The 18,009-nt window shown below is 44.2% G+C and overlaps 1 protein-coding gene across 2 annotated transcripts; it reads right to left on the bottom strand.

The window, feature by feature from the left end:
• Window positions 1–6,482: 6,482 nt before the first annotated feature.
• On the bottom strand, window positions 6,483–11,308 carry LOC131495858 (uncharacterized). 2 transcript variants are annotated; one of them, XR_009254163.1, is made up of 3 exons: window positions 11,091–11,299; window positions 9,855–10,207; window positions 6,483–7,054 (listed from the first exon to the last, which is right to left on the bottom strand). XR_009254163.1 is itself a non-coding variant. In XM_058701028.1 (2 exons), the coding sequence occupies exons 1-2, from the start codon at window positions 10,618–10,620 to the stop codon at window positions 6,855–6,857; spliced, it is 966 nt and encodes a 321-aa protein (XP_058557011.1). In that variant the 5' UTR covers window positions 10,621–11,308; the 3' UTR covers window positions 6,483–6,854. The 2 variants fall into 2 exon arrangements, 1 of the variants encoding a protein (XP_058557011.1); XM_058701028.1 differs by having other exon boundaries at window positions 9,855–11,308.
• Between the last annotated feature and the right edge of the window lie 6,701 nt (window positions 11,309–18,009).

Below are 18,009 nucleotides of genomic sequence, written 5' to 3'. Positions count from 1 at the left end.
TTAATTAGAAGACAGGTATCAAAAGTCAGATACTCTCTGGATGTATTGGGGTCCTCACCACAAGGTCCTTATTCCAAGGCAGGCAATTTGACCAAATGGATCCCCTCCCTCTGGCTCTCCCCACCCCACCACATACAACAGACGTTAGGTATTCAGAGCCTGGGGCTATTACTCACCCCTGGGTTTCCAGGGCTGCAGTTTTCTGTGTTAGCGCTGCCACAGCATGAAGGTGAGAACAAGAAGCTCTGAAATTGAAGGGGAAAAGATAAAAGGAAAAGCGTGCAGAAGAAAAGAGAGGCCCTCTAACTGCTCTGTCAACCCACTTTTCTTCTCTTCGGCAACAGGCTTGTTCTGAAGATGGATGGTACCAGAGACCAGCTGTGATCTCCATCTGGGTACCATTTGGTAGCAGATCGATTTTTCAGGCCAAAGTCTCCTCCAATTGTTGTGGTTAGAGAGGGAAAGTGAGAGGTCCACTGTGTTTTCTTCCACTTCCAGACCACTGCCTCTCCCTACGTTGGCTTCTTATCAAAGGGAGGGGAATTATTTGATTGTGGGGTGAAGGGGGTGAGGGAGTTACCCGATGAGAGCTGGTGGAGCTCAGACACAAAGCATCTCATGGAACACATTAAATATTAAATCGACCCAACACATACTTCTCATATTGTCTCCCATTTCCCTCCTTCCAAACTTCGGGGCCATCGGTAAGGAAGGTGCTCTTTTGAGGAGTGAAGTCGATGTGTGTGTGCGCACAGCACCACAGCAACTGGTTGAAATATGAAAAGTTCAATACATCGACTACAGCTCTTTTTTGGTTGTGCTGAGAAACCAGTTTGAATCCTTTCTCTTTACATCTACGACAGTTGGCCTGGGATGCCCGGACAACCACCTCAGCCAACGTTTTCCATTTTCCAGACAAAACATTTTGTAAAAATATTGTGAACCCAAAGAGGTTTTGTTAAGTACATTATTTGATAGAAACGTTTTAAAAATCCGATTTGCTAATATTTTAAAAATTGAATGTTGGCGCTTTTTTTTTTTTTTCTTCCCAACTAGTTGTATCACTGTGGCACGGGCATTGACTGAATTATTGTTTTGGAGTGAATTTGCCCTCTACTTTGCTGTTCCTCAACTCTTCCATCCATCGTCCGGGGGATCTACCAAAGTTGGGCTAGAGGTTACTTGAATGCTCTTAGAAGACTTTTTTATGGGCTGACGGTGGTTTCTCTTGACGTGAAATTCTTCTTTTCTAAGAGGCAGTACCTATGGCATGCTCCTGGGCCCCAGCGCTTTATGTTATTTGGATTTGGGGCCTGAGGTGTTTCACGAGCATTCACAAGAATTAGCCCATCTGATCCAGGGAGAGATTGCGATATCTTTTCTGGCAAACCAAGCTCCTTTTTTCTTGCCAACATGGACATTTTCCAGAGTTGGCACGGGCTCCTCAGCTTTCCTAATGTACTCAAGGCCAGTGTTCTTATCCCTAAGGAGAAGCCATAGCTGAGGGGCATGATCAAAGTCGATTTTGTGTTGCCCCTTGGTTTATTACCCTTTTACCTTGAAAAACCCAGAATAATTTAAGAATCTGCCGATAAATATGATGAAATTATACCTGATTCTCGCCTTGCGTTCTAGAAGGAAGAATTCAGAGGGTGAGGTGGGGTGGTGTTGACGGAATGAAGTGTGTGAGGGCGTAGCAGAGGTATGACTAGACCATCTGGAGCGGTGCTGCTCACTAGAAATGCAATCTTTAAAATCTGGTGTATTTTGCACTCACAGTACATCTCAGCTTGAACCAGCCGCATTTCAAGCGCTCAACAGCCACGCAAGACTAATGACTAATGTACGGGACAATGCAGATCGGAAGTAAATAAAGAGGAAGGGAGTTTTAATTGAACACTTTCTATATGCAAGGCACTGTGGTAGCAGTGAATATACACTATGGCTAGACTTCACAACCACCCTTTGAGGTCACCACGTTTTAAATTTTACAGAAGAGTGAGGTAGCTGTATAATTTATTGTCCAAACTGGAGCCCTTTTGGAGTAATAGGCAGCTTTTATTAACTACCAAGGGCAATAGATATAATCTAGAACCGTTCCAGGCAGACTGGCATGAATAGTCAACCTAGATGGGGAAACATTACAGAATGAGTTAACTAGTTTGCCCAACATCACAAAGCCAGTAAATGGAAGCATGATCTAAGGTTAAAGCCAGATCTGTTCATCTCAAAAGCCCGTGCTTGGCCTGTGCTTCCTTCTAAAAGGAAGGTATTCCTTCTAGAATCCTTCCTTGATAGTTTAGTTAACCATTCAAACTCTGTTGGCAGCACGGTTCTCTATCAGGCAAAAAAGATGCAGGCCTTCTCTGTTCTTAGAAAGGCCCTTCCAAGGAAGCGGAACATATACAGAGGCTGACTACGTTCCCGCCATTGTTAACAGAGTTGAGAAGCCAGTTTAGCTATGCTTATTTGGTGGCAGGTTGGGGGTAGGGTGCAGGTCTCCAGCAATTTTCTCTGGAATGCTCTGGCATGCAAAGTCACTATCCCTGTTGGGAAAGCATTATCATTGGAATCTGTTCACAGACATGTAAGAGGGCCAGAAATGAAAACATCGTGTTCTGCTTTCTCTAGGTCTCTTCAGATTTCCGGCAAAATGGAACGTTCTCTTCAGTGTAAATGAGTGGGTTCTCTGATCCTCAGTGTTTCTCTATTTGCTCGTCTGTTCCCGGAATGACGTCTTTCTCAGAAATGTATACATTGCCCCCTTTACGTGATAGCGAGAAGTAATGTTGGCTGCTGAAAATCAGAACACAGCAGGAGAGAGGACTGGGAATATTTCTAATAATGATGGCTAGCATTTATTGCGCGATTACAGGTATCAGACACTACTTAAATTGCTTCAACTTTATCAACTCACTTAATCCCAACAATAGGACCGGGAGATACATATTATAATTATCCCCTTTTTACAGATAAGGAAACTGGCTCAGAGAGTTTAGGTAATTTTTCTAAACTCACAGAGCTTAGTTAGTGCCAGAGCTTCGTCCCGGACCTAAGTTTGGTTGATTACAAAGCCTTCATCTCACATTAAGTAAAAACCAAACCCACCTTCATTACCAAGGGCATTACTTGGAATTAATCTGTATTGTACATCTACCTTGTTGTCCTATTCAATCTTTGTTGTCCTGAGATTCCTTAGAAACATATTATTAGCAAATTGAATGAGACAGTTGGCTTCTTGGTTTGTATTTCCTATAATGGCAAAAGTTCCCTGGTAGATGTTTGTGGAAATATTTTGGATATTGATAAGCACCTTTCTGTCTTGCAGGTTAGGCAAAATCAAGCTAGTTGCTCAGTATGGCTGGAAATCTAATACAGGAGAGAAGATCAGCTCCCTTTCTCTCTCTACTTCTCAGTGATGTCCATACTTGAAAATTTTAGAAGTTGAGAAGCAGGGCCATTTTTTCTCATCTACATTCTATGTTAATTTATTTTTGAGAGAGAGAGAGAGAGAGCGCAAGCACACGAGAGGGGAGGGGGATGGGCAGAGAGAGATAGAGACACAGAATCCGAAGCAGGCTCCAGGTTCTGAGCTGTCAGCACAGAGCCCGACTCGGGGTCTGAACCCACGAACGGTGAGATCATGACCTGAGCCGAAGTCAGACACTTAACCTACTGAGCCATGCGGGCGCCCCTCATCTACATTCTTCTAGATCATCCACCTAAGTTGTCTGAATACAGATGTTTACCATGAAACTTAATTCCAACTGGAACTAAAAAGAAAATGTGGCCCAACATTTGTTTTTCCCTCCTGAACTGGATCTCGTGATGCAGGGGAACGCTCAGGTGAAGCCGGACACCAGGGAAATCTCTTTTCCCTTTCTGGAATTGTACCTTCTTGGACCCTGTGAAGTGCAAAAGAGAAATTGGAGCACAAATTTTATAAAAGTGGGGTTATTGTTTGTATTGGACATATTTCAGGACTGCCTGTGACTTTAATATGAGTGCTTTGGTATCAAGTTTTATGTTCTAACTGGCATTAAAAAAAAAAAAAATCATTCTTTCCCTGAAGGCTGAAACAGCCAAGATGTTATCTGTTCCTTGTGTTAATTACTGATAATGAGCATAAGACACACGATGGCAGAGACACTGACCAAACTCACAGATGGTCCTCAGATACAAAAGGGCTGGGTCTTCATTAGACTATAAAAGTAGATTGGATCCATTGACAAGCAGCAGCTAACAGGGCGTTTCCAACTCATGTCCCTAAATAGCACAAGGTGGATCTGCAAAATGTTATTGCCAAGTGCCCCCCGCCCCCCCCGCACCCCCCCGGAAAAGAAATGAAATAATTCTTCCCCATGTTCGGTCTTTGTAGCTATCCGAGGGCTGGGGGGAAAAAATGCATTTATAGGCCTGGAAAAATAGGAGCGTATTATCCTTTTCATAAAACTGAGTTCTAAACCTGAAATTATATTTCTTCCAGATTAACATTTTATTTTATCTTTGCTTGTTAGAAATGATTATTTTTTGTTTCTTTCTTTTTTAGGCTGGTTGAGAAAGCAGTTTGTCAAGCTGCCCCATTGGAGCTTAAATGGACTTATCTATTGAAAAATACTCAGTAAAAATTGAAAAGTGCTTCTCATTACATTCATCTGAGCCCCCCAAGATCACTGCATGTAACTGTCTCGTGTAAAATTATGGGCACGCTCACGTAACCACCTCTGGCTGCAGACTCAACTTTCCGCGTCTTTTAGTGCCAAATACGTATGCTTACTTCGATTGTTGCTTGAATCACATTTTTTTTTTTCCTTTTTCTTTTTGGGTGATCCCAATTTGTGAGCTGCTTGGGAAACTTTTGTTGCAGGTGGTGGGAGTGTCTGAAAAAAGGCTGTGGATGGTGGTGAGGGGCAGGAAGGAAGGTGGCCAGGTCTTTACGCCTTTCACGGTGGAATGTCCAGAGACCTCAGCAGCAAACACCTTTGAATGTTTGGTGTGAATATGAATATATGGGTGTGTTACATTGATAAAGGAGGATCATTTCAGCAATAAAAAATTACTTTTAGAGTCAGCTAGGGTCCTGTTGGGCTCTTATAAGCATGGCAACTCTTCCCAGAGACTAGAGCATTGATGGTTGGTATTTTTTTTTCCCAATTTTTTTCTTGAAGCTTCTCATACCGTACCTTTCTGAGGCATTGTAGCCTAAATTGGAACTCTGAATTAGGAAGCTTGATGATTCCTTGTATTAGCAGTGGTGACAATACTAATATGTAAAATACTAACAATGATAAAACAATCACTCCCATTTAGGACTTTATGGTTTACGAAGCATTTTCTTATCCATTATCTCATCTGTGATGACAGTTGGGTCACAATACTGCTCCTCCAGAGAGGACTTCCAATGCACTTCTTCTAGATCAAAGTCTTCCCCAGCCTCCGGGAGTGCTGGTGAATCTCCAGCATTCTCCAGCTGGAAAGCGAATCTCCAAGGGTAGTAACCTGGCCACCTGGGAGAACGCAGATGGAAAAGGAAGGAATCAAAGCGAGAGCCATAGACTTGATGCCATAATGTGAAGGAGCTTTGTTTCTCCCCCATATATTTTTAAGCGAACCTTGGGACTTAGGGAGGTGGTTGGAAGATCACATGCTCTTTGAATGCTGTATTGTAGTTGAAATATAAAGCTGCTCCATAAAAAGTTTGTATTGTGAAATGTCAAGTTTTTGGCACATGTCATATTTGTCAAATGAGGTTATGTGAGCTGAGCTTTCCCGCATGGCCTCCCCTTGTCTAGCATTGGAAGAAAAGTTTCATAGGGGAAAGCCCGAGCCATCTGAAGCCAGATTGTACTCAGTTTCAATGTCATGAAAAACTACCTCAAAAAGAAACATCTGTAAAAGAGAAATTACTGAATTCTAGGAAACATAGTAGGATATATGGCAACTTCTCATGTTTTTGGACTATCAGGAAGAGGGAGAGTGAACAATCATAATTTGATGTAAATTAAGGTACAGAAAGGTCAAACCTTTGTTTGTCTTACAGATGGAGCATCAGTTGATTAATTACGTTCTTCTTTCTGACTTCCATCCCACCCCCAAGTCATTCAATTGTTTGTTGAATAAATCCCCTAGAGTTTTAATGGTAAGTTTGAAACAGGGTGCTGTTGAAAAAAACCACCAGAGGCCGAATAGAAGTGAGGCAAGGTTTTATTCACGGTTGGGCCAAACCTGATCTCCTGATCTTAAGGAGAAAAGTGCAGAGAACGGCCCCAAGCAAAGGTAGCAGTGAGCTTCTATGGATTTTAGCAAGTCAGAATACATCATTATTTAATTAACCAATTACAATTTCCAGCATTTCATGGTAGCCAATTATACTGTGACCCACAGACGTTAGTTTCGGCGGGCACCTATCAATTTAAAGTTCTTTGTCCTAAGAGGGTTTAAAATGACCAATCATAGTTAGACACCCCAGATAGCGTGGGGCAGTGAGTTCGTGACTTTTTACGTGTTGGTCTTGCCTAGGCCAGATCTTGGGAGAAGGGGTGGGGGAGCGTTTTGCAACCTAAGTTATCTATTTAGCAAGCAGGTGAAGTTACAGAAGCGAGATAGGGCGGTTAGTAATTTCCGCTAAGCCTAATAGGGAACTACGTAAGCTTTTGTCTCAATTATTCATGAAAGGTGAGTTTAAGCCGAACTTATATACGATAAGCTTTCTGATATCTTTAAGTTGACCTATTACATTCCCCACTCCTGTTTGTTAGTTATTCAAACCTTTGAATAACCTTATTCTGGCATTTGGGCTAGTGGAAAGTATTGGCTATGCAATACCATAAGCTTTATAGATCCTATTTTTCAATTTATAGTAGTTTTATCAAACAGGGTCCTATAGTTATAGCTAGAAAGAGAAAGATAACGGGTCCCGCAAGGGCACTTAGGAGAGTTGTTAGCCAAGGGGACCAGGAAAATATAGACTCATACCAATTTTGATGAATTTGTCGTTGTCTTCCTCTTTCCTCTAGTCGTTGTGTGATCTGACTCAAGCTCTGCTTGATGATTCCTGAATTACTGACATAAAAACAGCACTGTTCCCCAAGGGCCATACAAAGCCCTCCCTGTTGTAAAAATAACAGGTCCGATTCTGAAGTACCACCTCAGCTCAAGAGTTTGCAGATTCAGACAGTTTATCGATATTCCTTTCTAATTCTGATATATTCTGATCAATTTGTTTGCTTAGTAATTTGAAGTTCTGATCCCCGGTGATGAAAGCGGCAGTACTTACGCCAAAGGATCCTGCGACCCCCAGTCCTACAAAGAGGGGCACTAGGATAGTAGAAATGGGTTCCCTCGTAAATCGAGACTGGGGAATGAAACCTAGGTGTTCTCCTCCTCCTTCACCTGGAAAGTAGAAGACCTGGGGTAGGAGGTGGACTAGAATGCAGAAATCAGACCTCTTGATTATAAGGTGGAGGTTTAAACAAGGGGTTAAACCCAAGGAGCAAGCGAACCAAGTCCCAGAGGGTGGTACAAGGAAGTAAAGGGTACCCCCCACATGACTATTATCTGGCAAGTAGATGGTGCTGTTACAATAAGTCAAACACCTGGACTGTTTTATCTGGTAATTTCCAGCATAGAAACAAGTCCCCGCTCCTTCTAGATCTCCTAAGGTGAGACTTGGGTTCTGCCCCCAGGTACAATGACCATCTGGCCATGGCTCAAATTCCTGACTTGGTCTTCTCTCGTTCCCAAAGGGACTGGAGCACCTATTCCTAGGTAGTAGGGGGGCCTAGGATCCAAACATAGTCAACAATCCTGAGTGATGTTAGGGTTGGTGGCATTTAAAAACTTAAAGGTATAGTACAAGGCTTTAAAAGTATTGGTCTCTCTTACTTCAGGTTTGTTCCTAGTGGGGGAAGGAGTCAACATAAGGGCAGTAGTGGTGGGCGAAAGGACCATAGACTTAGCTGATGACCGGGCTAGAGGCCTGGGGGGCAGTTTTCCAGGGTCAGGGAGAGGGTTAATTACAGGATTGGGCCCGATGGGCGTTCTAGGGGTGGCTCTAACTTTAAACCTCTGAATGGTGAACTCAGTGCCAGGATCAAGACCAGAAACGTATAATCTCAAGCCCCATGTTCTCCCCGTATTCCATCGGGGATCTAAACCATTTTTAATGATGACAGTGACTAGGTGTTGACTCTTGGTCATAGACACTGCTCTTATTGACTGTATAAACTGATCCTTTTCAGTAACCCAGTCAGCTATGGTTTCACAACCCATGAGGCACAGTGAAACTGGCCTTGTCCTTGACAGTTGGGGGGCCCGTCAGAGGGACAAGCATAAAACTGTACTCCTTTGAAACTTAGGCAGTCTGGGTTTCTCTGGTAAGGTGACACTCCGGTAGCACCTTGATACTGTGGTTGTTGTTTCCACTCAATGGGGAACAGAAGACACAGATTAAAGGTCAAGGTGGGGGAAGCGTAAGAAGTAGAATTTGCTAAAACCTGTCCCGTAGTGGTTTTGCTAACTATCCAACGGTATTGGACAGAGGTGTGGTCAGAAAATGTTCCTCCCACCAAGGAAATTATTAAGAACAAAATTACCCAGCAGATTCTTTTACCAGCCGGACCTCCAAAGGATTTTCGGTCATTTGACAGTCCACTGTAGAGGAATGTGGTCGGGGTGTGCCGCTTTAATTTGAGAGCGATGGATCCAGTGGCTCCGGCCGGCAAGCTTCACAGCGGATGGGGTGGACAGGATGATCGGATAGGGCCCAACCCAGAGTGCCTCTAAATTTGGGGAGGTGTGACGTTGCATCCAGATCTAATCTCCAGGTCGAGTCCTTGGTCTGATGGTTCGACTGTAGAGGGCGGTTCTTTCCGGCTTTCTTTTACTAGGTTATGGATGGCTGGAAGTGTACTTTGTAGAGCCTGCAAGGACTTAAGGAGATGTTGGTTTGAGATTTCCACCCATTGTTCATCTCCCAATTTCGGAAGCAAGGGAGGCGGTCTCCCAAATAAGATTTCAAAGGGGGTAATGCCTTTTACATAAGGTGTACGGGGGCGGGGGGGGGGGGGCGCAAAAGGAAGGAGGCCTACCCAGTTTTCGCCAGTTTCTGGAATTAATTTAGTCAAGGTTTCTTTCTACCTGCCCTGAACTTTGGGGGTGGTGGGCACAATGTAATTTCCAATTTATTTGTAAGCTTTTGGCCAATATTTTAGATATCTGGGCTATGAAAGCCGGGCCATTATCTGACCCCAGACCAATAGGGATGCCAAATCGGGGAACCAATTCATTGAGTAATTTCTTAGCCACTATCTGAGCGGACTCTGTTCTAGTGGGGAAAGCCTCTACCCATCCAGAGAAGGTGTCCACTAGTACAAGGAGATAATGATAGCCATAGAGTTTTTCCCAATGTTGCCCGGGGTCCTTTCTGGCGGGGTTGAGGCCTTCCCTGTCCTTTGCTGTTGCCTGGGGGTTTTCCCCCGGGACGAGGACTTTCCCTATTTCCTTCCCTTGCATAATGGCAGGGCTGTCTCTGCTCTGAAAAACTCGCTGGGCTATTTCTACCAACTCTGAAATTACCTTTCCTTTGAATCCTTCTCATTTTTGGAGCTTTTTACGGATGTCGGGGGCCGACGGAGAAACGAGAACAATAGTGATGGTTTTTCGGTTCTCTATTGCCTTGGGGTCAATAAGAGAATATAAACAGTAAGCCTGGTAAAGCCTTTCTAGGAAGGCTGCAAGCGACTCATTCGGTCCTTGGACCGTGTCATGAATCTTTGTCAGATCGGTGGGCTTTCGTGCCGCTGTGCGAAGCCCTTGTAACAGAATCTGGCGACACTGGAGTAGATGCTCCCTACCGTTATCCATGTTAGGGTCCCCCTGGGGCGGCGCGGAAGGGAAAATGTGCTCAATTCTGTGAAGGTCTGTGGTAGGCATCCCATCTGGGCTGAGGACTGCTCTCGTGGCTTCCCGGAGCACTCGGGCCCTTTCCTCGGAAGTCAGTAAGACCTGCAAGAGTTGGTGACAGTCTTCCCAAGTAGGTAAGTGAGTGGTGAAAATGGAGCTCAATAAGTCAATTAGGCCCTGGGGGTTTTCAGAGAAAGGCAGGTTCTGAGTTTTCCAGTTGTAGAGGTCTGTGGTGGAGAAAGGAGTGTAGACAAGCTTCGGGTGTGTTGGCTGCCCATCTGGACCGGGAGCCGGAGCCGTTTGCCTGAGAGGAAGGATGGGAACTGGGGCATTGGAGGACTGGTGTTCTCCTCTATAGAGGGCTCCTGATCTGGTATGTGGGGGACTAGTCAAAGGGTCTCCTGTGGCCTCTGGTTCCTGGGGAGCTAGTGGAGTCTGGGGAGAAGGAAGTGGTCTCTGAGGATCAGATAACAAGTCCCTCCCTTTGAGTATCTCCTGAAGCACTGGGGAAAGCCTCTTTGAAGGCTGAGTGATGGGAAGCAAGGGTTTGGAGTTTGGAGGAGAACAGGAAAGGAAGAGGGAAAGGGAGATGCCAGATGACAGCTTTTGGCCCTGTTTCTGGCACTCTGTCAACCAAGAAGGTGGGTCTTCTAGGAGGTCGACCCAAGTCACAGCATACGGCTCCTGGTGGGGATGAACATCCTGCAGGATGAACATAAGCAAGGTTAAGATTCTAGGAGCCCTCTGGGGGCCAGTCAACCCCAGAGAACGTCGGCCAGTCCAGTGGGCAATATGTCCGCAGCCAGGAAGGCTTTAGGTTAAAGCCATAGTTCCTTCCTCTTTTTCTGAAACCAGAGAAGTTATTTAGCATGCATTTAAGGGAGGGAGCAAGGCTCGGACGAAGACTGACCCATGACGGAGGTTAAACAGTGGGTCACACCAGAGATAATGATAGGTTAACAGGAAACATTTAACAGGGCACACAGAGCACTGAACATAGAACAAATGGTTGGGGTGATCAAGCCCAACCCAGATGGTCCAAAGACCCAGACGGTGCTGGGGACATCTCCACCAGACACCAGTTAGGGGGAAGTTAAGCTGCGTTCAGCCTTCCCTCCTAGAATCAGATCTGTCCAGTAACAGAAAACAGAGAACAGAAAACAGAAAATAGGCGCCGCCTCGCGTACCTTGCTTAAGCCAGGTCTGAGAACGGAAGGCTGGGGCTGAGGAACGTCTCTCGGGAGCTCTCCCCTAGCTGTTCTGCTTCAGCCTCCGAATTTCGGGTGGTCATAGACTCTCGGTGGAACCTCCAAATGAAACAGGGTGCTGTCGAAAAAAACCACCAGACACCGAATAGAAGCGAGGCAAGATTTTATTCACAGTCGGGCCAAACCCGATCTCCTGATCTTAAGGAGAAAAGTGCAGAGAACGGCCCCAAACAAAGGTAGCAGTGAGCTTCTATGGATTTTAGCAAGTCAGAATACATCATTATTTAATTAACCAATTACAATTTCCAGCATTTCATGGTGGCCAATTATATTGCGACCCACAGACGTTAGTTTCGGCGGGCACCTATCAATTTAAAGTTCTTTGTCCTAAGAGGGTTTAAAATGACCAATCATAGTTAGACACCCAAGATACCGTGGGGCAGTGAGTTCGTGACTTTTTATGTGTTGGTCTTGCCTAGGCCAGATCTTGGGAGAAGGGGGGTGGGGGAACATTTTGCAACCTAAGTTATCTATTTAGCAAGCAGGTGAAGTTACAGAAGCGAGATAGGGCGGTTAGTAATTTCCGCTAAGCCTAATAGGGAACTACATAAGCTTGTGTCTCAATTATTCATGAAAGGTGAGTTTAAGCCAAACTTATGTACGATAAGCTTTCTGATATCTTATAAGTTGACCTATTACAAGTTAGAGAATGGAATAATTGATGTAGAATCCCAAACTGAAAATAAAATCAGGTAGTGATTTTGGAGGCAAGCACATGCTGGCTGGCTTGAGTTGAGTGTGACCAAAATAGGGTTATAGTAAAGTGAGAAAAATCACAAACAGACTTCTGTAAGAGATCACAGCCTATGTTTCTTCACTTGCTAGGCAGAAAATAAACTCCTAGTTATTCTGGGTTGCATGAGTCCCACAGTCGCATGGAGTCGAGATGCTCTCCCTGTGTTTTTCTGCTGGGTCACCTCCACCTACCTCCATTGGCCACAAAGATCTGGGAACCATGTAAAAGCGTGAGCTGCAATGGAGATTGCTCCTTTACTGCAGTAACTCTTACTGTTGTTCACCATTTCCTCAAATCTCTCTTACCTGGGGTCTGACCTAGGTCTTATCCTAGCTACTCTTCCTCCTGTATTCATCCTCACTCTTTGGACTTTCATTGATGGCTGCAGGGCTTCCTCTCAGCTCTTTTTCCCATAACACCCCCGGGCTGCCCTTCTCTGCGCTCTTATTTTGCCCAGCTGAGGCCATCCTCTCTAATGGGAATTTGAACTCTGTGATTCCAAATCCAAGATTTCTGTTACTGCATTTCCCTCCTTTTACTCTCATGGAGAAGAAAGGAAAGAAAAAAAAAAAAAAAAAAGAAGGCCACTGTCAGTTTCTAGGGGAGAGGCAAAGAAGAAAGTTATTTAAAAAAAAAACATCTTTCTGGTTACAGTTGTTCAGTCTGTTTGTGTATTGCTTGAATAATAATAAAGATTAGGTGATTAGCCATGATGATAGGAGCATATCGTGTTTTGAGGGCATTTAGTAAAGAATGAAGTTGGGCACAATCTAACAGACAGAAGAGATAACATATTGGGTCAAAAATAGGCATGGGGACAGATAAATACAAAAACCACAACAATGAACACTGAGATAGGTGGATTCAGGGTAGTGCTGGTGGACTGGAGTGAGATCAATAATGAAGCGATGCTCCACAGCAGGAGACCAACTTGAGATATGTTTTAAAAGGACCGGTGTGATCTGGCGAATATAAGGTCTCGTGCACCATCTAAAAATCTATTCCACCTTCTCAGTGCTTTTTATGGGGTGTTCTCACTAAAAGTGGTATGGTATATTTATTTTCAAGCCAAATTCAATTTGAAAGCAGGTATAATTGAAAACATCATTTTGAATGACGTGGTTCTAAAAGCTGAATTTAAAAAAGTGTTGACAACCCTTGAGAGCTCTGGCCACTCTTACCTCCTTTACTGCAAGAGTCACTTCTGGAGACTAAAATTTCTTTTGTTATGTGAGATGCTTTATGATTCTCCTTTTTAAAGTGCACATATGTGCTGAGCTAAGCATGGTTACCTTAAATTCCTCAGCCAAGAATCCAGCCAGTCAACAAATGCCAGATTCTGCCTTCCAAATGCTTGATGGGACACACCCATTAAGAAATTGTCCCATGATACACTTATTGAGCATCTATATGCACAACCATTCCAGGCATTAGAGGACACATATTCACTACTGCCTTGTCCTAGTCATAGGAAGGACTTTTGTTGCCTAAGCCACTCTTTTATTAGTGAGAAAATATTCCGGGTAATGTTTGGCTTCAGTGGATCTAGGACATAAATTAAATGGCTGTATTAATAATATCTTTCTCCAACTTTCTGGCAAGCTTTGGGAAATTCTTGAAGCCCTTACCTAAATTGTCTGCCTTCTAGAAGGATGAGAGCTGGTGTACTCATGAATCTTGCAATTATCCAGTTTCTCATGCTAGAAACCTTGGCTTCAATCAGGCTATCTTTCTCAGCTAGATTCACGCTGGCCTGCTGGGTCCTACATGTACTACTTTCTTTCTGGCTCTTAATTCATCCCCTCCGTTAATCTGCACTGATGTTGTCTTTATCTTTTCTTACCTAGATTTCTCAAATTACCTTCAAGGTGGATTCTTTCTTCTTTCTAACCCATTACCTACACTGCTGCCCAAGTTTGAAATGCCAGTCTGTTTCAAAGCCACCAAACTCCCTATCATCTTTAGAATAAATATCAAACTCTTGAGCAAAGCACGTATGATCCTTCACGGTCTGGTCTTTCTCTAATTCTAAACTCTATATTTTGTCATGTAGCTTCATGTTCTCTTTTATAATTTTTTCAACGTTTATTTATTTTTGAGAGACAGAGCATGAGTGGGGGAGGAGCAGAGAGAGAGGGAGACACAGAATCCAAAGCAGTCTCCAGGCTCTAAGCTGACAGTACAGAGCCTGATGCGGGGTTTGAACCCATGAACCATGAGATCATGACCTGAGCTGAAGTCGGATGCTTAACTGACTGAGCCACCCAGGAGTCCCCCATGTTTCCTTTTATAAAGCCAGCTGCCACTAATGTGCTTGTCCCTAAAAGGATCGTGTTTTTAAGCCGCTTTATATTTAACACAACTGTTTCCCATAAAATGCCTCTTCCCCAATATCCTGCCAAACTCACCTGTTTAATTACCCCTAATTGTCCTTTACTAATCAACTCAAGGCTGCCTTTCTCTGAGACACCTTCCTGTATATCCCCATGACAGTCAGGGGCTCCTCCTCTCTGGGCTCCTCTGTGCTCACCCAATATAACATTTACGACCCAATATAACAATATACGACCCAATATAACATTTTCACCCTCTTTGTAATCGTTCATCTCTTATTTGTGTCTTCCTATGTACTTTAACTGCCTTCAAAAAGAGATGCTGAGCCTTGTTTGCCTCCTTACCCACAGTGCCTACCTAGTACTTGGCACAGTAACATAAATATATACAACATGGATAAGTAGATGGTTTGCAGCGTGAGCTCTGGCAGTTTCCACCAAAGAGGGAATTTCCCCATGTTTACACCTTCTGCTGGATGAACACAGACCTCCTTTGGCATTTGCTTTGGAGCTAAGTCACAGGAGCACGGACTCTCATCTCCCGCCCTGTCTTGAAAGGCTGGAATCAGAGATTATGGTTCTGCCTTTAGCTCATCATGACCTATGCATTTTCATTTACCTCACAGATTTTCACTATTACCAATTACTTGATTAGTGCTTTATGGTGTCCAAAATAATGTCTTTTGCAGATAACATCTCTCTTAATCTTTGCTTTAAACATGAGAACAATGGAACAGATATGTCAATAATTCACTTTTTTAGAAATGACAAAGTGGGGGCCTGGAAGAATTCTTTAACCTGCTTGAGGTCACACAGTTGATAAACGAGGACATAATGCCACTCCACTGGGGCTATGTATTAGTTTTCTGTTGCTTTGTAACAAATTGTCATAAACTGAACAGTTTAAAATGACATGCTTATCGTCTCTCCATGTCCAGGGTCAGGAATCCACGTAGGTTTAACTAAGTCATCTGCTCTGGGTCTCACAGGGCTGAAATCAAGGTGGTGGTTGGGATGTGTTCTCTCTGGACCTCAGAGTTCTTTTCCAAGTTCATTCATCCAAGCTCATCCAAGCTCATTCATGCTGTCGGCAGCATTTATTTCCTTGTGGCTGTAGGAAATGACGTCTCGTTGTCTTGTTTGGTGTTGGCCAGGTGTTGTTGGAGACTGAAAGCCTCTCTCAGGTCCTAGCCACGTGGTCTTCTCTCCACATGGCAACGTACTTCTTCAATGTACTTTTTCTTCTTCAACGTACTTCTGCCAGGAGGAAAGTGTCTCTCTAATCTCACAATGGGAATTTAGAGAAAGTCATCTGATGAAGGGCATGATTAACCCATCATATTCACATGTCCTGTCCATCATCAAGGCAAAAGAATTATATGAGACATATACACTGGGGGGCGGGGGGCAGGAACCTTGGCGACCATCTTAGAACTCTGCCTGCCATATGCCCCATTTCATCACTACATTGGATCCGTTTTTTTTTTTTTTATTCTGGGTGAAGTGGAATTCATGACCTGTGAGTCAAGGTAGCCAGAGACCATTTTAACTCCTCTATGTCTAGGGACACCACAACTGGATGTCCCAGACAGTTCCTAAAAATGAATGTCCAGGAACGATCGCGCCTTGGTACCTTATCTTTTCCGCTTACTCTGTGCAGACTTTAGGTGAACAAACACAGGTGGTCACTGCCAGGCTTGTCCCTGGAACAGAGACCTCTGCTGGGTGGTTAGTTAGCTGCATTGATCCCAAATTGGATCTTGCCATCGAATGAGTCTGAGTTATGTCCTGAGTCCTGTCAGAGTCTAAGCTTTCCAGTTCATCGATCTCGTGTTCCGGCTGGGAGCTAGCCTCTGGGCCATTGACCCATTAGCCTCTGGGCATTTGTGCCTTTGCTTTTGCGGGGTAATATGTTTCTCTTGCTTACTTTACAGAAGTCATTTTTTCAGGGTCTCCCTCAGTGTATGTTGCAGGTTTTGTTATGGCGGTGAAGGGACAGAGCGGTAACATGAGATCTCTGGGGGTGCTCACCTCGGTCTGGGCCTATACACCTACGAACGTAGAACAGAGTGAGAGTTTCTTCCCTTTCTGGAGTTCAGCTAACATGGCTCTGCGTACAAAAAGCCAGAGTGGCTGTTGTTTAATCTCTTTCATTAGGAAACTCACCAAATGTTTGGCCCTAAGTTCTCCACTCCCTCGAGCCAGCTGGAAAATCCCACGGAGTCGCAAGGCAACCCTAACCCACTAAATCAGTCACACACACAGATCTGTATACCAAGTCTCTCTTGACCCAGTTCTTTCTACTTGCCCCTTTTATTCTACCTTCATCAGGTTTTATTTACTTTCTGAGAAAAATGGAGCCTTTTGAGGACTCGCTTTCATTGTGACTTCCTTCTACACGTATACACCACGCCAAGATGCCAACGTACTGCAGGCACGAGCAGTCACTCTGCACAGCCCCGCAGGCCGGGCGGAGTGGCACAGACCACGCATTAGGGCTCTGCGAACCCCGGATTGGGACCCTTCTGACCTAGTGTGGATTATCTACCTAGGTGATATCTATTAAGAAGTCGCTTACTGAGAAAAGCAATACTGACTGCAAGTAAGACAAACAGCTAGCATTTATTAATTACTAAGTGTGCTTGGAGATCTGTCCAGCGGTTTTCATGCCTCACTTCATTCAAACCTCATACCCTCTAAGAAGTAGGGGCTATTATTTCCTCAATTTTATGTTAAAAGTTGCTGTTTATATAACCTAAGGGGATACACTTTTCAAGTCTGCTCGTGCATCTGAAAAGTTAAATAAATTTTGGGTGTGATATTTATAAAATATTCTTTGTGCTCATTATAGAAGGTCTTTGAAGGGTTTACTGGCTACAGCACACACTGTGAGCTGCAGAATCACCCCGTAGTTGGTCAGAATAGCCTGCTAATGGGTCCATTTTTTTTTTTTTAACGTTTATTCAGTTTTGAGAGACAGAGAGAGATAGAGCATGAGCAGGGGAGGGGCAGAGAAAGAGAGGGAGATACAGAATCTGAGGCAGGCTCCAGGCTCTGAGCTGTCAGGACAGAGCGCGACGCGGAGCTCGAACTCACGAACCGCGAGATCATGACCTGAGCTGAAGTCGGACGCTCAACCGACTGAGCCACCCAGGCGCCCCAAATGGGTCCATTTTTAACCCCTATGTCCATCAGCTTCTGTGATCCTTTCCAAGCCCACATCACATTCTGTTCTCAACCTACCATCAGAGGGGCTTCTGTAGCTGCAGGTGTGGAGAGCTGTAGAGGATCCAGAGTGTCTGGTGCAGCCTTTTCCCGAGAATTCCTGATAGGAGCATCTGCATAGGTGGTCTTCTGACCTCCACTGAAATAGCAGAGTGTACTAGTCTATTTCATCAGAAAGTTCTTTGTCTTCAGCCAAAGTTTAACCTTCCATATACCAGTCGTGATGTCTTTCTAATTCTTGGTCAGAATTTTTGCTCTTCTATCATTCAATATTTTAAGGAGGGATAGCATTCCACCTCCCCCCCCCACTATGGGTGCCCCCCCCATCCAGTTCCAAATGCCTAAATCCATCCTTACCACTCAGAAAACAGCTCAAAACTCAAATTCCTCTCATGGCTTGTCAGTGACAACAATGTGCATGTGAGGGAGAGCACTTCACATCACATGGGCCCCCTTAAAATTTTTTTTAGAATGAAAGATATATATATATATATATTTTTTGGCTATTTCATTTGGCCTTTTACAATACGTTAGTGGGGTTAGT

The sequence above is a fragment of the Neofelis nebulosa genome, chromosome 15 (assembly GCF_028018385.1).
Source record: "Neofelis nebulosa isolate mNeoNeb1 chromosome 15, mNeoNeb1.pri, whole genome shotgun sequence".
NCBI classification, from domain to species: domain Eukaryota; kingdom Metazoa; phylum Chordata; class Mammalia; order Carnivora; family Felidae; genus Neofelis; species Neofelis nebulosa.
Note: the sequence above shows the minus strand (reverse complement) of the source record. Positions and strands in the feature narration are given on the sequence as shown.

Bases quoted from the DNA above. Each gene is read 5' to 3' on its own strand.
- LOC131495858 (XM_058701028.1), bottom strand. From the start codon at position 10,620: ATGTTCATCCTGCAGGATGTTCATCCCCACCAGGAGCCGTATGCTGTG. The intron at 7,055-9,854 runs GTAGGGAGCATC...TCAGTAATTCAG, and splicing joins GGACCCTAACATGGATAACG to GAATCATCAAGCAGAGCTTG.